Source organism: Coffea arabica, chromosome 4e (genome assembly GCF_036785885.1).
Source record: "Coffea arabica cultivar ET-39 chromosome 4e, Coffea Arabica ET-39 HiFi, whole genome shotgun sequence".
Classification (NCBI taxonomy): domain Eukaryota; kingdom Viridiplantae; phylum Streptophyta; class Magnoliopsida; order Gentianales; family Rubiaceae; genus Coffea; species Coffea arabica.
In genome coordinates, this window is record NC_092317.1 from 36,759,386 (window position 1) to 36,782,340 (window position 22,955).

Sequence of the window (22,955 nt, forward strand, 5' to 3'; positions counted from 1 at the left end):
TCCCTCTTCCTCTCCTCTCTCTCTCGGCCAAGCTTAGCAAGAAATGAAGTGTTTTTGGTTCAATTTTTACAAGATGAAGACAAAGAATAGTCTTGGTCAAAGGGTCTTGGTCAAGACCTTGGATGGATTTTTAACAAATGGCAAGATCACCAATTTTTCCACCAAAATATCTTTCTTTTCCTCAAATATTTCCTAATACTCCTTTTTACAAAATCCCCTTTGTACAAAACTCCCTCATTTCCTCACAATTTAAACCACACGCCCAACTAGTTGGTCGAATTGGAATAACTCCCTTGTACTTTTGTTTTAACTTATGATTCACTAACTTATTATTAGCTCTTCTAATCACACACTTCCTCTTATTTAATAGTCACTCTTATCCACCAAATTTAGTACACACACCTCACCAATTAATCACACTACCAAAATACACCAAAACCCCAACTTATTCTAACTTAAAAAGTAAAAGTAAAACTTTTGGCTCAACTAATGAAATCACCATGAAATTTAGAGCTATTAAATCGTTAAATAATCAAGTAAAGAAACATAGAAGGAAATGTAAATTAATTTTTTCAAAAATGGAAGGAAATTCTAAAGGAATTTTCGGGTCCTCACATAGACTTTATTTGAGATAATCCTTTGGGATATTGAAAATATGAAATAAGCATTTGAATAGTAGATAAATCTTCTAAATAATCATTTAGACAGGAAATTGATTATTTAATTCATTATTTGACTTGGAATTTGCTACCACTTTGACCATTTACTAAAATTTCAAGCTAGTCACATCGGATAGACTAAATGTATTTATCATCCAAGTAGGATACAAAATGGATCAAAAATATACAAGATATCCACCCTATGCACACCTAAGCTATTGCACTCCCAAACCACCTATATTAGGTAAGAGCCACAAGTATACCCGACATTCAATGGCTTAACACATTATTTGGAATTTTTACCAATCACACAAGAGTTAGAGATACAACAACTTTAGAAAAAGATAGAATAGACCACAGTGGACATTAATTTTTTTCCTTGCAAATGCACTTAACGGCATTGGCAATCCTGAATTGTGTAAATTTGGTTCGCTATGTCATCCCATTTCACCTACCATTCTTCAACCTCAGCACGGGAAACATCCAGTGGATGTATATGTGGCACTAGGCTTGCTCTTGGTCCATCCTTATGTATATGTACATCCTTACATCATCTGGCTGAAAAATCCTAAGGAAATTGTGTAATGCACAATAATCAATTATACACTAATCTGGGTGCTCATGTAGAAATTTGGAATCGGTTCTTGCAAGAATTTGAATCATTGCTTTAATACACCGAATACGTGTGAGGACCCGAAATCATTTTAAAATTTCTCTTGTTTTTGAAAAATTAATTTATATTTCCTTTTGTGAGGACCCGAAAATTCCTTTAGAATTTTCTCCCATTTTTGAAAAAATTAATTTATATTTTCTTCTATGCTTCTTTACTTGATTATTTAACTATTTACTAGCCCTAAATTTCATGGTGGTTTCATAAGTTGAGCCAAGAGTTTTACTTTTACTTTTCAAGTTAGGGTAAGTTAGGGTTTTGGTGTATTTTTGTGACGCCTCGAAAAAAAATGAGTTTGAGAACCCGGAAAATTTTCTAATTTTCTAGGGTTTATTTTTTAACGCCCGCCTTTTCTACATTTTCTTGATTAGAAAAAATTCCCCAGATAAAGTTTATAAGCAAAAATAGTTTTAAAATGATTTTTCTAGCATTGGGTAGTTTTTGAAAAATTAAGGATATAGAAAGGACGTGGGACCCACTAGTGCGAAAAGTTCGGAAAAATTCGGTCAATAAGATTAAGTTCCGGATACTGAGTGAAATTTATCGGGTGTTAAGAGATAAGAAGAGGAGGTGATTTGATTGATGTGAGAGAGACTTAAAGGATAGGAATGCATTAATGAGGTGCCAAGTGTCATGGTATCATTGGATAGGATTTAAGAGTTACTATTCCAATTTTTGACTTTTTTGACCAAAAGGTTAAATATCTTAAAAATTGCTCAAAATTCACTCATTTTGCACTCCATGTTGGCCGACTCTTGAGAGCTCAAGAAGGAAGAAGATTTCTCCAAATTTCAAGCTTCCATTTAGCTCAATCTTCCAAACCAATTGCATTAACTAGTTTCTACTCCATAAAAGCCTTCCATTTGGTGCTAGTGAGTGTTTTGGTGAAGTTTTTTTGGAGAAGCTAAGGTGTTCTACAACTTCCTCTCTCTTGTTTACTTGGTAAGTAGTGATTGCCTATCCTCTTACATCTAATGATGTTTAATTGATGCCTAATGGTGGCTATAGTGTTGGAAATTGTGGTTTATTTCTTGGTTTGGAATGATTTGGTGAAGTTTTTATTTTTTTGAGGAATTTTCTGGTTTAATGTGATTATGATGTTGTGGTTGTTTATGATGGTTGGTAATAAGGGGTTATGACTCTAGTGGATGTATATGATAGGAAATTGCAATCAATTTTGGGTTTGGATTGAATTGTGAAAAGTTAGGGTTTCATAACCCCCTTTTCTGTCCGGTTTTGGATCATGTGGTTAGAGGCCGAATTGGCATTTTCTTAAAACATTAAAGTTGTAGGTATTGATGTGTTTGAGGTGTCTGTAAAATTTCAGGTCATTTGGAGTAGTGTAGAGTGAGATATGTCGATTTTACTGTTTCTGTTCTGGGTGATCAGAATGTGCGAACTGCGATTGTAATCGTCTGTTTTGACTGGAATTTATTTGGATTTGGATGTTGGTGTCTTCTGATGAAATGTAGCTTGATGTCTTAGCTACCGCATGCCTTTGGAATCACTGCATTTGGACCTGTATAGACTGAGTTGGACTAATTACAGCATAGTGTGATTTGTGAACCTGCAATTACGGTTCTGGTTTGGTATTCTGCATATTTGACTTAGTTGTGCTGGGATTTGGACTGAGTGACCTTCTACATTGTTATAGCCCTGGTTCTTAGCTTCGAAATGGTGGGTCTTACACCCTAATCCGATAATCGTAGTGCAAGTTGTGCCATTACCGCAAAAGGACGTCAAAACTGTTTTCTGGTTTTGAGCAATTGTGGTTAATTGCTATGTGATTGGGTTTGATTGTAGGTTGGAAAATAAAGGAATTAAGGGGAAATGCTGTCCGATTTTTAATAGCGTTGGTTACCTTAAGTTTCAAGTGAAAGGCTTGGACTTGAATGATGGAATTGGCTATATTGAACAAGGATTATGAGCCGTGGAGGTGAGTGACCTTAAACTACTTGCATCGTTTCTTTGATTGCATATCCTGTGTGCCGGCATATAAGTTCTTGACATGTTTTGGCTCAAATGAGTACTTGGAATTCGTGTGCTAGACTCCGACGTTTCCTCCACCGTTTAATGTTCCTGTAGAGCACCAATGGGCTCAATGTTCAATGTTCAATGTTAATGTTCAATGTTAAATGATTGTTTGGAGCGTTGGACGTCTAAGTACCATGATTTCACTGGCTCATGAGAGAAGTGAAAGTGCATTGATTGTTGAAGCATGACATTATTGAAATGAACGATTGTGAAACTGATTTGATAACTGAATTTCTTGGTTACTCGCTGAGCTTCTAGCTCACCCCAAAATGTTTTATTCCCCTCCACAGGGCTCAAGGCGAAGGAGTGGCTTGTAGTTTTTATCATGGATTATATCATGTATGGATTGAATTTGGATTTCCTTTTGTGAAATCGTTCATATTGGGATTGTATTGAACGTTTAGAATTGCTTGGATGTGTAATCGTCTAGTTTTGGACTTCTTCCTGTATAATAGTTGGTATCAAGGATCAGAGTGGCGCAGTGGAAGCGTGGACGCTTCGCTTTTGATATGTAAAGTTTTGGGATATTTGATTTTTATTTGAGATCGTATCTTGTATTTAATTGAGGTTTGTAGTGAACGACTGAGTCCCGGCGAGAGCCGGGCAGGCGGCCCGCCGAACCCTCTGGTTCGCCTTAGGGGGAGGTGGGGCCGTGACAATTTTGGTAGTGTGATTAATTGGTGAGGTGTGTGTATTAAATTTGGTGGTTAGGAGTGAGTTTTATATAAGAGAAAGTGTGCGATTAGAAGTGCTATTAATAAGTTAGTGAATTATAAGTTAAACAAAAGTATGAGAGAGTTAAGGAAAACAGGCTTGAACCGACGTGCGCCGTTTGTTACCGATTGAGTACACCACTTGAACAATATTTTCTTACCTTAATCTCCTTGGTTTTATTTCATTTAATCCTCCCTTAATCTCACCCTAAATCTGGCCGAAATTGTTGACTAAAAACAAGAGGAAAAGAAAAAAAAAACAAGAGGAAAATTGGTGGTGACAAGCGTTGGCAATCAAAGCTAGGGTTGACTAGGACTTTTCTTTCCTTCTTATCTTTCCTTTTGGCCAATTTTTCTTCATTCTTTCTTCATCATGGCAGAACCTCTTGAGGGAAAACAGAGAAAGAAAACTTCCATGCCTACCTTGATTCTTACCTTGTTTGAGTGAAGATCAACAAGAACAACAAAACTAAACCGAACAAAGTGGCAATAAGGTAGCAAGGAAGCTTGTAGTGGAGTTTCTTTGGAGAGGAAAGGCTTGGTTTTTAATTTTCTCTTGGAGGATTGAAGGTAATAAGTTGGAAAATTATCTTTCTCTTTCTATACTTGCAATTTATTAGGAAGATGACTTGAAATTGGAAGTTTTATGGAAGATAACCTAGATTTGTGAAGATTGGTGAAATTCCAGCTTAGGGTTGGGGATGATAAATTTCAGTTGTATTGATATTTTCCAGATTTTATATAAGTTATTTCATCTTTGATTTGGCATTTATATGATTACTAGAAGCTAGTCTAGTGTTAAGGTGGAATTTCTAGCTTTTAATCGCAATTAGTGATGGTTATATGCAAATTCTAGCTTAAGAAGTGTGATTTCAGCTCTGCCCTATTTTTGGAATCAACTTGAACTACATATTCGTCCATGATAAAGGCCAAATCAGTTCTTTCTCAAAACATAAAAACTGTAGGGAGTTGAGTTAGCTCTCTACCCAGAAAATTTCAGCTCAATTGGAGTATTGTATCTTGTGAAATGACTAAAATACCCTTGACTGCCCAAATGCCCTGCTTAACCGACAGCTTTCTGTTTTCTCTGAGATTTTAATTTTTGACCATGAAAATGCATGATTTGGGTTTGAAGGTCTTCATAGGAAATGTAGGTCTATGTCTTAGCTTCGAACACCATAGAATTTACCTCGATCTGATATACCTAGCTATAAACACTGAAGGATGACAAAACTGCCATTTATCAGTTCTTCTTTAAACTGGTTTCTAGTTTTGGTCCATGGTGATAAGTTATTATTTAGTTTGCTTGGTTGGTTTTGAGGCCTTGAATAGATGAATGTTGTTGGTTATCACTTGTGGCTAATATTGGAGGGTTGTTGGCTTGTGAATCCAAGTTGTACTTGGACGGGTAAAGTAAGAAAATAGGGGAAATGCTACCCAAATTTCTATTACTTGCTCTTACGAATATTAGTGTGATGTAAGATTTGATTTTAGGGTTAGTTGGATCTTAAGTTACATATGTATCATTGAATGCACTTCCATAGTAGTATATGAGTTGTTTTTGGCCAAGATTTGGTATCAACTAAGATGAAAAATGTTAGTTTTTTCTCGAAAACTTTGAATGACATTTGCTCACTTCAATTTGGGATTGGTTGTTCTTCCAACTACTGATTCCTGGAATTTTCTTTCGTTATGTTTGAATTTGAGAAATGACTCAAGATTTTTCGTGACTTGGTATTCACTCTAAAACTGTATTTTCATATTTGCACTAGTAATTTCTGGATTTTTGATGGTTCATCTAGATTTTGATTAGTTAAACCATAATACCTTATTTTGAATGATCTAGATTTCTTTGGTGATCCGGAGTACAACCCGGAAGGAAACTTTTGACATATCTCTTGCTCATATTGGTGAGTGTTCCTTGTGTATTTGTACAATAAGTGACTATGTGACTATTTGTGAATGTTTGCTTGAATGTTAAATGCTTTCCAAGGACTGCTAAATGGATTTTCGACGGGCGAGTGTGTACTTTATCGCACTCGACCCAAGCCAAAGTGAATTTTCAATGATTGAATGCTACTTGTGCATGAATGTAAGCCTTTTGGCTGAATTGAGACCTTGCCCTTCATTGCCAGTCGACTCGAGCCAGAAGCGGACTCGGTCGGACGGCTAATGACCTTGGGACAGTGTTTTGGTATACTCGAGTATGACCACGAAGGTTGGTGGAGAACTGGCCAGTGAATTGGCTAGTGGCGGGAAATGAAATCAATGAATGAATGTCAAGAAACTGGAGGAATTTTCACTTGCAAATGTTTTTTAATATTGGAGGGATAAGGAAAATGGTTGGCGAATGAATGAACGAATGGCTCCACGTGAGCATGTATCCTTTTAATGAATGTGTTTCCATTACTTTTATATTGTGAATGCTTTCTCGATATGTCCTTGTTTCAACTGCTTGATTATGTGTATGGGAACCTCACTGGATTTTTAGCTTATTCCTTTAGTTTTGTTTTCCTTACAGGGGATACAAGCGAGGGCGTGAGACTGGTACAGGCTAGCATAGTCTAGTTTTTGATTTTTTTGTGATTATACTTGCGCTAGTGCTCGGTTAGGGTTGAATGTATCTGGAATTCACAACTTTTGTTATATTTCGGATTGTATGAATGTTTGGGATAGATATGAATGTAAGTACACGTTCCAAGTTTGGGAACTGTTATTTCACTTATTCTTGAGGTTATACCTTATTTTATTTGTTAAGAGTGAACGAGTCATGGCGAGAGTTGGGCAGACGGTCCGCCAAACCTAGGGAAAGGTGGGGTCGTCACACCTTTTAATTTTACTTTACTTGCTTATTTGCTAGCCTTAATTTGATAGTGATTTAAAGGTTAAGTTAAGATTTTTATCATTCCCCTTTTTATATTTTAGTGCATGCTAAGTTCTGTAGTATATTAACGTAGTTTGACCGACTAGTGAGAGATGTGTGTTATATTTGGTGGACGAGAACAAGTGTGGTACTAGAGAGACTATGTGATTGGAAGTGTTAAGAGTGAATTAGTGAAACATAAGTTACAAAATAAGGGAAAACAAAGAGATAGGCTTGAACCAACTCGCATCACTTGTCACCGGTTGAAGACACCATTTGATTAAGACCTTTCCTTCATTAATTTCCTTACTTTTCTTTTCATTATTTCTCCTTTGCATTTCTAGGGTTTTGGCTGAATTTAGAGAAAGAAAAGAGAGAGGAAATGAGAAAAAAAAAAGGAAAGAAAGAAAGGGAAAAATGGGTGGATGACAAGTGTTGGTCATCAAGCCAACTTTGACCAAAGACTTCTCTAGTATTTATCTTGTAATTTTCAGCAAAATTCCCTTCATTCCCCTTCTTCCTTGGCTGAAATAGAGGGAGAGAAAAAAAAGAGGAAAGCCTTCAATTTTTCATCTTGATTCTTGCTTACTTTGGAGAGAAATCAACCTAAAACCCTACCTAAATCAATCCATAGAAAGGTGCAACAAGGTGACAAGATGGAGTGATTTTGGATAAGCAACCTTTGTTTTGCATTTTCCTACAAGGGTTTTAAGGTATGAAACTAACCAACTTTCTTCTCTTTCTTATCTTGCATTTTATTGGATAGATGACTTGAATATAGAAGTTTTATGGAAGATTTCATAGTTTTGCTTAGTAGGTTGCAATTTTCAGCTTTGGAATGTATTGGTCAGCCTTGATATGAATGGTTTAGCTTTGATATGAGGTTGGATATGAAATTTTAGCTTTGGTACGAGATTATCTAGCTCCTATATTCGAATTTTGAACTTTAGGGTTAATTTCCAGCTTTGATTGATATTTTTCAGCCTTGAGTTGATAGTTTCTAGCTTCGATATGGACTTGTGAGTTTGATATGAAGATATCTAGCTTGGATATGCACTTCTAGCTTTGTTATATGATTTTTCTAGCTCTAGTAGTTAATTTCCAGCTTTACTATGTTAATTTACACCCTTGAAATGCCAATTTCAGCTTTATTAGTAGATGTTCAAGTTTTGGTATGCAATTTTAATTTTGATATGAATATTTCTAGCTTTGGTTTGAAATTCCAGCTTTGAGATGAAAAATTTTCAGTTTTGATGTAAGTGATTTGGAGCTTGTTATATATGTTCAAAGTTGATAGTTTTGTGGCCTTGATTGAGGTTCATTTACTATGAAACTAAGATTTGAATTGGATGATTAACTTGAAGAGATATGGAGACATATTACTAGATTTTCTCCTTGTTGGTCAAGTGAGGGTTAAGGTGTGAATTTAGGGTATTTTATTTTCCTCTTGCATATGATTTTACTCAAAACTTGTTACAATCCTTTGCATGTGTGTTAGTTTTGAGCCAAAACAAAGAGGTTTAAGAAGAGAAAAACCTAGTTTTCCAAACTAATTGCTTGCTGAAAAATTTTCGCAGAAAGCCCTGTGTAGTTTTCGAAAATTGGCTACAACTTCGTATAGGAAAGTCGGAATTGAGTTCTGTTTTTGCGTTTGAAACTAGACTCATAGGGTTTTCAATGGTATAAAATTCAAGGTTTGGTTCAACTCCTATAAATACCAGCAAATCTGCAATGTTCCTTGAAAACCATGACTGTTCTGTTTTTACACATGAGACAGAAGTGAGTTTGAACTGAAATTTGACTGACCTATGAGCTGAATTTCATGAAAATTCTTCTAAAACCTGTTAGAGCTTCGAGTCTATTTTCTAATGGCGTAAGTTTTGTGATTTTCTGACCTACGGAACTCAACTTATACTTTTTCAAAGAATGTCACCAAAGTTGGGAATTTTGTCAAAATGAATTGAGTGGGACTTGAAAAACTTTGGGAAAACTTTTCTAGGTCTTAAACCTTAATTTGGTATGATTTTGGATGCTTAAATTGCTCTCCTCACTTTTAGTATATTTGTATTGGATTTTATCTTAAAGTCTCGAACTCAAAGTGAGAAGCATATGGAATACTTTGGAATACTAGATATGTATGTTTTAGCTAGTTGAATCTACTAAGTTTAAATCTATTGTGATTGTGAATCTTGCCTCAGGGTGTGGTAGCGATCAAGGTCATCATCCAAAGAGTTGACGTTTAATCTACTGATATCGGTGAGTGTTCCTCGCATGTTGTGCTTCCAACGATTATGTGGAATGTTATGAATGTTTGCTTAAATGTTAAATATCTTTCAATGATTATTAAATGAATTTTTAATGGGCGAGTGTATACTTTATCGCACTCAATCTAAGTGAATGTGAATTTTCAATAATTAAATGATTGAATATTACTTGTGCATGAATGTAAGCCTTTGGCTGAATTAGACCCTTGCCCTTCGTTGCCAGTCGACTCAAGTTAGAACGGAGTCGGTCGGGTGGCTGGTGACCCTAGAACAGTGTTTGGTATACTCAAATATGACCATGAAATCGGGTGGAGTACTGGCCAGTGAATGCAATGCAATGAATGACTGAATGAATGAATGAAATGAACACTGAAAGAGTTCTTAATTTTAAATGTTTTCAAATGTTGGAGGTATAAGGAAAATGGTCGGCGACTGAATGACTGAATAAATGGCTCCAACTGAGTACTATCCTTCCAATGATTGAATGTTTGTTTCTTGAATGACTGTTTATTACTATGCAAAGTGTGCAAATTGTTAAATGTAATACTTCCATGTTTTATTTAACTGATTGTTTGTTTGGGAACCTCACTGGATTTTTTAACTCATTCCCTTAGTTTTATTTTCCTTACAAGAGTGGAGGCCGGATCAAGTAAGCGTGAACTAGTGTGTATAATCTTCATGTACTTGTACTTTTATAGATGAAATATATTTGGGATCTTTGTTAATGAAATCCTATGTTTCACTTTTGGATTGTAAATTAAGTTGGAATTCTTGGATGAATGGAACTTTTATGTTAATCTAGAGGCATGAAAGACTATTTCAAGAATGTCAGTGAGTGAGTCCTAGTGAGAGTTGAGTAGGCGGTCTGCCAAACTCTTAGGTTCGCCCTAGGGAGAGGTGGGGTCATCACAATCCACGCTCAATAATATTTCGAAGTTGCAAATTCCGCATATTGAAGAAGTTTTTTTCAAGAGAGTCATGGCTCACATTCATATAAGAGGGTATGAACTCGGAAATGTTCTTGTACACTGCATTGATCAGATAGTATTTGCCTAATTCATAAATAACTTTTTGCAATTAAATTACTAGACCAATTATACAGAGCTTGATAAGTACCATAAATATAGTTGAAGAATTAAACTACCAATTTATTACCCTGAGATGGCATTAAAAATCAAATGGATTGGATAACACGGATTTTAAGATGTGAGCATCATGCGCTTTACCTTCCCAACCAACATATACATAAATAAAATGCATGCCACGGCCATACACTGACAGTACATTTTGTGATTGAAATCCATGATGGTTGGTGTACACCACCTCCTCTCCAGATGAGGGACAAGTTGGGATGTATGTGCCATCGATTGCACCTATGACATCCTGATAATGATATAGTAGATTCAATACACACGATTTGTTAGTTGGTAGTAATTATATAAATTAGTTGATTGCATATGTGAATATAAGTAGCAGTAGCATATCTACAAAAGTTAACCCACATGCTATGCGGTAAGAAGCAGTTCCAACGAAATTACTTTGAACCATAGATAAAAATTTCTGAAGTTAGCTATTCAGGGATAAACTTCCATTTGGTCACCTGGGCATATTACATCAGATGTGAATCAACATAGGCCCTGCAGCACTTTATGAACATTTTGATTAATTGTCTCGGTGGATCAGTTGAAACGTTTCCCTAGTACTCACCGTGTATACTTATAGCTAACCATCACCAGTGTCATAGTCAAAGCCTCCTCTATTGCCATACGCTGTCAGTAGTTTTGTTGGATGTACCCATTAGTCATGAGTACGTTGCACATGTGTAGAAATTTGTCAACTATAAGCTGCATATTCTCTATCGGCTATTTGTAATGTCCATTAATCAATTGTTCAACCCATTCTTGGCCACTTAACAATCCATATAGTGTGAAATTTTATCATCGTCTTGATTTTGTACAGCAGTCGAATGCATCATCAATAAGGCAGTGCTCATAGCTAGAATGGCCTCAACTTTCTCATCCTCAATCTTGCAATTGGAGTTACTTTTACTTGCACCATGATAGTTGTTCCAAGCCATATAGTGCAATAGTAACTTTGTAAATTTTGAATATTAGGATGTTCAGGATAACAGATTTAATAATTTAGAACTTAATACAGTTCGTAAATGTTTGTTCATATAATAATCGGAGTTACAGGTGCCTCTGAGTACGCTATCCTAAGACGTCACGACATTCTATTATTTCTACCTACATTTTTTTTATTTGAATTAAACATTTGTATATGGAAAAAGTTGAAGATACTTCGCTTAACACTTTGTATTAAGACATTTAATTCTTTTGACCATGTTTTTTGTCCGATAAAAAAATATAACCCGCTATAATTGAAGATATCAAGCACATGAATGATTGAGGAACCGGGTGTCGTACTAGCAATTAACAAACTAAAAGAATCTTATCAACATGGTGTGAAAATTTTCTATGAATTATGAATAGAAAGCATAAGATATACAAGAAAAACTATGGATTGTTCAGTGCCTAGGTGACATTATCGCAAAACAATTGGTTATAGGTGGTGGGGATAAACCTCTTCGTAGTATACCCTTCAATTGACCCCTTATGCTGCGGGAGATGTGCATAAGGAAGGCATGTATATATAGGGTCTTAATTGTTAACCTACAAGTATTTGATAAGACAACAGTTTCATTGCAGCGGTCCACTTTGTACAAGCAGCACATGACTTTCTAAAACAAAAGACATATACCTTGAAACATATCAATAGTTTTGCCCAACATCCTGTTTGGCACTTTCTTATCTATTTGATTGTTTATGAGCAGATGTTGGTTACTTTCCTATAACATTTTAGGAAAATGACAATAATAAAGGAAAAGGACACCGTTAAAAAAGTGATGATATTTTCACATTATTAGTTCATGTAATATGAGAGTATGAGTTGAAATCTTGGAAAATTAGTCAGCCCTTAAAACTTCCTATGGATATCATGAAATAAAAAAAAATCCTTGTTTCCAACTATTTAAGCTAGCACCACAAACAAGTGGTTATGTTTGCACAAGAGTTCAGATTGGCTCCTTTATTTTTCAGGAAAGGAAAATCATACCTTACCTAGTTCTAAGTATCACAAAATGGAGCAATTCCCTAGACCAAGAAGGAAAAATGGAAAGCTTTTAACATAAAATATATTCTGGGAGTGGAAAAAAATGATTATGCCCAATAGCATAGGTAAGAAAAAGGACAATAACGGTTCAAATTTGCTTTAATAGTTAAACATGTTACACACACCATAGTTGAGAATTAAAAATACTAATAATTAAACACTTGCTACTAACTCCAATAGCACAAGAAAAGCAAACCCAACAAATAAATATCTCAGTTCCAAAATAGTTTCAAGTTTAGCATACAATTAAACATTTGCTCTAATACACTTCATCATTCAGTAGTTGATCATAAACCCTTTCCATTCATTAGATTCAGAATGTATACATACAGTTCTATTGCAGAACTATAGATGAAGACCATTCATTGACCCTCGTTATCCATATGAGCATAATACATGTTAGTTACCAGCTTCCAAGACTTCGACATATCCATTTCCTTTATTATGTCCTGACAAACACGTAAGTTATACAGAGAATCCGTCTCTATCCTCATGAACTTGTCATGTAGACATACTTCCGATAAATGTCCAATTTTGCTAATAGCATCATCAATGGTAGATCCAGACAGCCTTGTGGATTTCATCTCTCTTGTCCCCTTCGTTTACCACTCATCCCACGGTTCATTGCCAGCCTTTTACCACGCACCGCCTTAGGGACTAGAGGGACGTGGTAAACATTCTCAACATCCTCATCCGTTTCCCCGTCCCTGAACCTGGGAGTAGTTGCGCTGGAGCTTGATGCATCGGCCTTTCCTTTTCGACTCTTTGCAATGGTAGACTTTGGATGACATGGCCGTTATCGGGGAATAGCCTAGCCGCTAGATTGGGCCCAGCTCCCTGTGGTACTTTTTTTCAAGCAATATGGGCATGAGACACTTGTAATTGATTGCCATAAATATTTATGTACACAGCTAACAAACTGTTATTTAATTCGCATGACATAACAACTGTATAATTCAATTCACACAACTGACATACTAATTTATTTGGATAAGAATCCACTAATGTACTTGACATAAATATTTATATACATACAACTACTTCACTATTATAAAGCCATGGATTGATATAGGGAATTCAATTCGCATAATAACTAATCGACCTATGTAATTACTGTCACTAGAAGTAAATGATTGAAGTAACTAAAGAAGTATGTAGTAACTGATTGAAGTATATATTGAAGCCTAACATGATGAAGTCATTAGAAGTAAGTGATTGAACTACACAATTATTGTCACTGCTAAACTATTAATTGTGTGCTTGATTTTCTCATTGAGTGCTTCTCGAAGAATAATGATTGGTTCAAGAAGTAATTTGGCAAATGCCAAGGTTATAATGCAATGAAAAATTCTAAATGAGAATTAAGTGCAATTTGTCCTCTGTCCTCAAAAAATTCAAAACGAGAAGCAAATAATTAATCAAGTAATCGACAGTGCTATAGCAATTTTTATTAGTCCAATTCTATTAGTTAATTTCAAATCACATATCACATCCAATGACTTCCAATAGTCCTTAGTCACATTGAAATAGTAGCGGTCCACTTCTCAGCCAATCCCAATCTCGATTTTCCTTGACAACCCACCAAGTTCAAAGAACAAGTTACATTTTTTCTTGATCTACTAGAACCTTGGTTAACAGTGACCGTCATGATGCCATTCTTGACCAAGTATCTACCAAATTGCCATAATTCCACTCTAGGGACTCAGTGTTGTCCCATTCTATATTTTTCCTGAAGGAAATATAAGTGTCGATGAAATTTTTATTCATAGTGTTAGTCCAAGTCATTCTTGTTGCCATTTGCTTGAAATTATGAAAAATAGCGATAAATGTTATTATCACCATCATAGCTAAGCCAAATTGAGGTTACAAATTGCAAACCAAATTATAGGAAAACATGACTATAGCCTAAAGCAAAGTGACTTAGTCTAGGTAGTATGCAAGGCACTAGTTGTAGTTGTTGGAGGAGCCTGACAAAAGAGAGGTGTAGTCAAAAGTGCAGCTAGTAAGGAAAGCTACAAATAGAGGGGTAGACACCAAATTTTTTATTTTAAACTTTATTTGTTTAATTAATTTAATTTTAGCTTTATTTGTTTCAATTTTAGGTTTTTTATTATTTATTTTGTCTTCGGGTCTCTTATTTTGTTTGATTTAAGGTTAAAAGCATTTTTTTTTTACATATTAAATTTCAGAAAAAAAAAGAGAAAATCATCAATCAGAAAATCCTTTAGCATTTTATCTTTTATTCCTGGTTTTGCTCATTTTACTTGATTTAGTTAAAATGTTATTTTCATTTTTATTAAGTTATTATAAAAAAAAAGAAAAAAGAAAAAAAGCCACGCATGCAGCGGAATTACAGAATCATGAAGAATACCATTTTCCACGTTTTTTTTTTCTTTTTTTTTTCTTTTCCTGCTTTTCTTTCTTCCAAACCTTCGGCCACCTCATTCCCTTGGATTCTTATCAAAAACCTTCTGGAACAATAGCCATCGGATGGCCAAGGAAGAGGCATTGAGCTGGGGTGGTTTGTGACCATCCAGATGAGGGTTTAAGGGTTCTATGATATAAAAGGAAAGGGAGGCGGCTGAGTTGGGGGAGTTTTGGGGTAGGTTTTTTACGGCTGGAGAAGAAACGGAGAGAGGGGAAGATCGAAGGAGCTCCGCGAGAGAAAAAAAAAAGACAGAAGGGAAGATTGGGTAGCGGCTAAGGTTGAGAGGAAAGAAAATAGAGGGGAGGCGGCTGGAGTTTGATAAAAGAGAGAGCTTCCGGGAGAGAATGTAGGGTTTAAGAAGCTGGAAGAAGAGCTAAAAACAGGGAGAGCAAGCTACGGGAAGCTAAAGATCCGGGAAAACAAGAGAGGCTGAAGGGAAATCGAGAGGAAAAAAGAGGAAACCTGAGAGTTTGGAAAAGGCTTCGGTTGAAAGGAAAAGAGGGGGCTGAGAGTTTTGACGGCTGATGAAAGAAAGAGGGAAGGGGCGGCTAGGGTTTGAAGGAGAAGAGGTAGCTGCGGGAAAAGGTAAAGGGAGACCGAGGGCTAGGAAAAAGGGAGAGTAAGTGACGGCTGGAAATCTGGTGAAGACTGAGGGAGGGTAGAGTAGCGGAGAAAGTGAGAAGCTTTCGGCCAAGAAGGAAGCAAGCAGAGAGGTGGTGCGGAATCTGGAAGGCAGTCGTAGCAAAAGGTGAAACTTTTCCCAGCTTCGCTTGGCCTACGCTGAAGTTCATTGCATTGCCATTCAGGCGCTGCTTTGCCGTTTAAGGGAGCGAAGGTAGCCTTTCCCTGTTTTTTTTGCGTTCATGTATCATTGAGTTTTTCATTCATCTTCGTTTGCTGAATATCTGAAGGCCGCGTTCATAAAATGGCATGAGGTTTTAGGAAAATCTGTTCTAATGCTTCGTTGATCGCTGCTCTGCTTTTTTTCTTGTTGTGTGTGTAGTCTTGATGTTGGGTTTCAATGTTAAATGTTGTAAGTGGCAAGTTTGTTGTTTGTTTGGAGATTGATTCATCTGATCTATACGTTTGATAATGAAACCAAAGAAAAAGGGTGGAAAGCTTTTTGAATGAATCAGTTTTGCCGTTAATCTTGTACTTCGGTTATGTTAACAATGGTGATTTGGAGATTGATGTGAGCATTTGATTGCTGGGTTCACTTGAATTTTTTGGCATAACACTGTTTGTGTGAGTATAAGCCGCAAGGTTGCAGCAGAAAAGTTGCAGAAAGAAAACAGAAATTTGAATGACATCTAAAGGTCTTGATGTCTTGTTTGTTTTTGTTTCCGGATCCCACAATTCACATCGTTGGGGCTGTATTTTGTTGTCCGAGTCATGTGTAGATTAGTTGATGCATCTACAGGTTTCATTGGGGTATCTAAGTGTTTCATTTGCTTGCTGGAATTGTAGAAAAAAAAAGTTGCGCAAGGTTTGTTTTTTTTAGTCAGGATCGATTCAAGCTTACTCCTTATATTCCTCTGCTGCATTTTTTTTTTATATATTCATATATGGTTGCACTTTCGAATCCGTTGGGAAACACTCTGAGGTAGGAATAATAAGCATAAGTTGAAGGCTTTGCATTTGTTTTCAGTTTGTCGATTTGACAGACCTTGCTTGGGCTGCCTCACACAGACATGTTTGAGTGAATAACAAAGGATTTCTGCAACTTCATGCCATTAGGAAAAGCTGCGTTTCTGCTGTTATTTTTGCCGCAGCAGCCCACCAAAAAACTGGTTTTAGTCATCTAGTTTACTAATTAAGCTTTGTGCCTAAATGATCAATGATGAAGTTGCACGCTTTAATCCGAAACTATGAATGTTTTGGTATGTATGCCGCGTGGGTTGAAGCTGCCAGTTTTGCAGCAAGGAAAAACATTTGCAGAAGGCTTCAAGAGTTCGCGAAAGTTGGTTGCAGAAAGTTTGTTTCGTTCGTAGAGTTTGCATGCATGGGATTTTCATAAAAATTGCACTTGGCTCCCCTTAACTTCAATCTAATGCCACTATGGCCCAAGAAATTTCAATAAATCAATCAAATTGACCCCTCAAATTTCTTTAGTTTTTGCAATCAAGTCATTACTTATTTTAATGGGTTGTTCACCTTCCTTTAAATTCCTTGGATTGATTCAACCTCATGTTTATTCCCATTTCGTGTGATTATTTCTTGATTAAAGTGATGCCTTGACTCTTTTATTAGTTTGGAGGGTAAATAAGTGATTTCACTCCATTAGGGCCCAACTCAAGGGAGGTATACTCTATTCCTTATTGCTCACTTTATTTGACCCTATGTGCCTATGTGACTTTACATGTTTAAACTGCATGTCCTCTTGAATGTTTTTATTTATTTATTTGATTTATTGGCTTTAGTTTTTGTATATTTATTTTAGCTCAATTTCGATCATTTGAAAGGCACTTGAATGCCGAGTTGTAATAGTTAGGGGTTTATTTATTTATTTATTTATTTATTTTTATTATTTACCCTTTTAGATTGTAGTAGGCCCCCTCAAATGTAATAGTTAGGGTTTTATTTGCTTTCTTTTTTGCTTGTGTGGTTTGCATGCTTACGTGCTACGTGTTACTTGCTTTCTTAGGGCCTTGCATCTAGATACCATGCTTATGTGTTATGTGCTATATGTGATTTATGTGTTTATTTGCTTTATTACACTTTACATGATTTATTTGATTGTAATGAATGTGTGACGTCACCACACTAGTCCAATGCTAGTTGTGGTCTTTTTCCCGAATACACACTAGTCCAACGCTAGTTGTAGTCCTTTGTTCCGACTTTTCTCACTAGTCCAATGCTAGTGAGAATTCCTAGATATGGGCTAGTCCAATACTAGACCCTTAGGGACCTCCTACGCTAGATCATGTTTGTATGACTACGTTACATTCTCATGCATATTTTTCACTTTTTAGGGTCTTTTATCATTTTTTGCATGACATCCCTCCATATACGTATATCCCTTCCCCCATATTTTCCCTTATATGTATATTATTTACCCCTTTGTATGAAACATGACATTAGACTTGCATTTCATCTAAGCATTAGAATTAGGTTAGGTCATTTGCTTGATTAGATAGGAAAACCCCTTGGGTATGGAATATGGACGAGTTTGGCTTTCTAACCTTAGCACGCTCGTATTCCCTCTATTAAAGGGAAAATTGAGTCACAAACATTAGTCCCCCGTACCCGACATGATGCATTCCTTTAGATCACGTATATTTGTATAATTATTTTTATTTTCCTTTTCTTTTCTTAGAGTCTCATATTTTTTTGCATTATTCGTGACCTCTACAAAGAGTCCACATTGGGCATCACAATTAATGTGATTGGCACCAATTGAGCTTTGAAGAGAAATTTTGACCCCCCGATACCCTCTTAGGTCTAAGGTTTGCATTCATATAGTACATCCAAATGTGATAAATCTTTAGGTTAAAATAAGAAAATCTTTGACTAAATTGCGCAACTAGCCTTGGCTAGGTTGAAAGGGTGCCTTGAATTCTTATCCTTGCCTTCCCTTTCTTCAAATGTGACTCCCGAATCTTTTTCTCTGATTTTCGTAGACTTGGAGTCGTTTAAAAAGGGTATTCTACTTTTTTCTTTGAAGAATTCATTTTTAGGTGACTTGGTACACCTTAACTCTATACCAAGTGGCGACTCTATTTTTCATTCAAAAAACCCTTTCTAAACTATATTTTGGGTCAAATCGTCGCATTTTCAAGTCCCATTTAGACCCATGTTTTTCATTTTCTTTTTAAATCAAAAATTCATTTTCCAATCAAAAAATTGAATCAAAAGCCAATTTTTCTAAACTCGTCTTTTATTTTTTATTTCAAAAAATGGGGCGCGACAGCTGGCGACTCCACTGAGGACTTTGAGAGTCCGAGCAAATTTGATTTAGTCAATCTTTTTCTTCTTTTAACCTTTTCATATATCGCATTTGGATGTTTAAGGTTGCATTTTTTCTTTTTAGGATTTTTGCATTTCACGCGTATCAACTCACTCCCTCGCCTATTTGCGTACGATTGATGTGATGGATGGATGGTTTATTTATGTGATCCCACGCTTTGCATTACATTTGGGTGGGGGGATTTTACCCTAGAGCCTCGCGTTGGTCCTCAATCCCTCCCCTCCAAACGTGAGCACTAGCATACGTGCATACGCTTTATTTTTTTTTTTTATCCCTCAGTTATTTTTCTTTTAGTGGTTTGTCACGCCACTCCACCCTATTAGGATTAGACGACCCACTTGGACGTGTGATTGCGACACGACGTGTGATTGCGACACGACGTGTGCGTAGCATGATCCGAGGGGTCACTCAATCTTCCGCTTTAAGCTGTGGGTTAATAACCTTTAGCTTTTAGTCGAAGGTTGAGGATTTTTGATAGATTCACTCAGACATGTAGCCGTGACACGACATGTGCATAGCAATGTTTGGAGAATCGCTCGAGCCACCGACAAAGAACCTTGGGATTGATGACCTTTGGTTTCCAAGTCTGAAGGCTCGGGGACCTAAAACCTGTCGAATCTAGATGCATTAGTGAGCCAATACCTCATGCATCCATGATAGTTTACCTAGGGTAGAGTCTGTCTTACCCTATTAGGGACACTATCCACGAGGGGAGGGATCCAACCCCTCTTTTCCTTTTATTGTTTGATCTCTTTATATTGCTTTGCTACAATGTGTTATGTGTCATACCTGATTAAACTAACTCTTCTTGGTTTTGTCTCCATCGCATCCATAAGCCCTAGAAAGTAAGAGTCCTGGCATGGTACTCTTTAGGAGCTTGCCCTATTTGATGAGACACGTTTAAATTCAATGCCTCGCATTTGCTGCATTAATACATTTCGTTTAGGCCCACCCTGGCGTACAAAGGGTTCCATTTTAGGTCATGATTTCATTGCATATTTAATTGCTTTGATAAATTGGTATCATGCATAAACCCTAGAGGGAATGCCATTTAGGGGATCCCACTTTAGGAATAAACCACCTGGTGTCTCGGATATATAATCCAATGAGACTCGCACGTTTATATTTCCTGTACCATCCAAAGGGATAGTGCACGAGGTAAGGTAGGATCCAATTCCTTCTGCAATAATGACATTGAGAGCAAAGCAACTGTTGCACATTAGAATATGAGCGTCTAACAATCATTCTTTGGCCATTTTAACATAAAAATCCCTTGCGTAAAGGACATTAATTTGCAGAAATTCACAAATAATTCTTCATTATTGAGATGGAAAACATGTTGAGGCCAAATCTTGATTTTAGAAGGCTCATAGACTAAAGCATTGCAATGAATTTTTCAACTACCAATGGGTAGATAATTCAATCGATTTTTGAATAAACCATCAATTTCATCCAATCCATTTTGTCAATTCATTCAATTTTAGAACAATCTAATCATTTTCGAATAAATCATTAACTCCATTTCATTCATTTGGCCAATTTACCCATTTTTAGGGTGATCTGGTCGATTTTTGAATAAATCATCAATTTCATTCAATTCATTTGACCAATTTACCCTTTTTAGGGTGATCTGATCGATTTTTAAATAAATCATCAATTCCATTCAATTCATTTGACCAGTTTACCTATTTTTGGGGTGATCTAGTCAATTTTGAATAAATCATCAATTTCATCCAATCCCTTTGACCTGTTTTTTCCCTTTTAGGGTCTAAGTCTAAGGTTCACTGAATAAACTAGTCGAGACATGTAATCCTTTTAAGAGTAGACTTTTTTTCACACATCATTTTGTGTGTCGATCAAAACAAGCAATCCATTCGGATTTTGTCCTCATTTTTTGGACAAAAGTCCCTTTTTCACTCCAATTGGACAAATTTTTTCAAATTATTTTTCACTCAATAAGTTGATCGGATCCATCAGGTATTGTATAGTGCCTGCTCTGGAGGATTGCATTTTCATTCTAGGCCTACCCTTGGCACAAAAAGGGTTCCCCCATAGGACTTGCATCCGAATTACTTTAATTTATACTAACTCGTGTCTTTTTCTCTTTCTTTTTCTTTCTTTTAATAGCAGTTAAGCCAGAAAGGGAGTCTAAATAGGGATTTTTCCTAAATTTTCAGGTGTTTTTCAAATATAGCTACACAAAAAGCCCCATCGTTATACGATCTCGCAGTCAGGCTTTGAGAAACTGTGTAAACATGGGTACACACCCGGAATCATCCGACATGCCTGTAACGGCCCCGTTAGCTGATTTGGCAAACCTAGGAGCTCAACTGAGCGAAGTTTTGAATAAATTCAATGAGCTGAACATGGAAATGACCACACAACGGCGCGTGATCGACCAGTTGGTTGCTGGTAGTGGTAGCGGTGGTCAACCTGAGCCTTTACCTGCTAACCAACCTCAACCGCAACCAATACTTTTACCCTATACTCAAACCCCTTTTACCCCGCATTTTGCAAATCCGCGTGAAGAAACTTTTATCTATCCCACTCATGGCTTACCCCATACCCAGGCACCCGCTATCCAAACCAATCCTCCTCACCCCCAAATTCCCTAAAATTATCCACACATTAGTCTGAATATGCCACTCGAACCTCAGGGACCACATTATTACTCCATCGCTGAGCCATTTAACATGGATACCGCCACCCAAGCGAAAGCAGAAGCTGGGGAGCCGTCCGCATCGATGGATAAGAATTTGCTAAAGCGATTGGATCGGTTTGAGGAATTCATAAGGAAAAGCCAAGGTTTGAACAAACAAGGAGGTCTGGACTACAACGAGCTATGCCTATTTCCGGATATGCAATTGCCCATGGGTTTCAAAACGCCCAAGTTTAGCAAGTATGACGGAATGGGCAACCCCAAGACGCATCTCCGAATGTTTGCCAACAAGTTGGGCAAGCCAATAGATGACGAGAATCTACCAGTTCATTTGTTTCTTGAAAGCTTAGAAGGCGATGCACTGGACTGGTATTCCAATTTGAAGCCTGAGGATATGAGGACATGGATGGACTTATCAACCACTTTTGTAAGGCAATACGAATACAATTGCGAGCTGGCTCCAACGAGGACCACATTGGAGGGAACCAAGAGGAAACCATCCGAGGACCACAAGACATATGCGAAGAGATGGAGGAAATTGGCCGCCAAGGTGGAGCCTCCCATGACTGAAGATGAGATTGTTCGTACGTTCATCAAAACTCATGACCCGCCCTACTTTGAGGAGATTTTTCGCATGACGGGGTGTTCATTTGCAGCAATTATCAATAAGTTGGAGGAATATGACGAATACGTCAAAGCAGGGAAAATTGTCAATGTATCAGCTTTAAAATCACAGTTGGACGCCTTGCAAGGTCAAAGTAATAATAGAAGGGAGCCTCAACGTAAGAAGAAAGAGGAGGAAACTACTTTTGTGTGGGACCAAGGACCGTTTTCAAGACCCAGATCCTAACGTTACCACACATATTCATCTCGCTACCCAAACCCATGCCCTGTTTACCATACTCGACCTCAGCCAAACTATGCAAGCCCACCTACAATGCCCTCCCTAATATCTCAAAACAATTCTCAAATTCGACTTCGTCTACCTTATAATCCCAGACCTGCTCCACCAAATCAACAGACTTACAACCCTCCTCAAACCAATAAAATACAAAAACCTGGTCGATCTCGAACTTTTACCAACTTAGGCCAACCCATTGACCAACTGTACGAACAGCTCAAGGCCGCCGGTGAAATCGATGACATACCTCCTCCAAACTACTCTCGTCGAGGTCTCTCTGCTGGGTACGACCCTCAAGCCGCTTGTGCCTACCATTCTAGAGCGCCCGGTCACTCAACCAGTAATTGTTGGGTACTAAAACATAAGATCCAGGACATGATCGAAACAGGAGATATAGTGTTAAGGAAAAGTGAAGAACAAGGACTGAGCATAAGTACGAATCCCTTTCCTGAACACAAGGACACCTTTGAGGCATTTACCCCCAATGAAGAAATTTGAAAATCCTGGGAATGGCTGAATTAGTGAGGTTCCTCCCTCTTGAAGGGAAGTTTCGATAAATTTGGGGAGTTGTTTTGGTTAAAACCAATAAAAATCATTCATACATGTGTCTTTTGTTTAACTATGTC

At 37.0% G+C, this 22,955-nt stretch overlaps 1 protein-coding gene across 1 annotated transcript; it reads left to right on the forward strand.

Annotated features, from left to right (window-relative positions):
- The first annotated feature begins 21,408 nt into the window (after positions 1–21,408).
- On the forward strand, positions 21,409–22,278 carry LOC113740956 (uncharacterized). The gene has a single exon (XM_027268465.2). It carries the CDS (start codon positions 21,409–21,411, stop codon positions 22,276–22,278), a length of 870 nt encoding a protein of 289 aa, XP_027124266.2.
- Positions 22,279–22,955: the final 677 nt, after the last annotated feature.

What these genes read in the sequence shown, in the direction of transcription:
- LOC113740956 (XM_027268465.2), top strand. Translation starts at nt 21,409, where the DNA reads ATGCCACTCGAACCTCAGGGACCACATTATTACTCCATCGCTGAGCCA.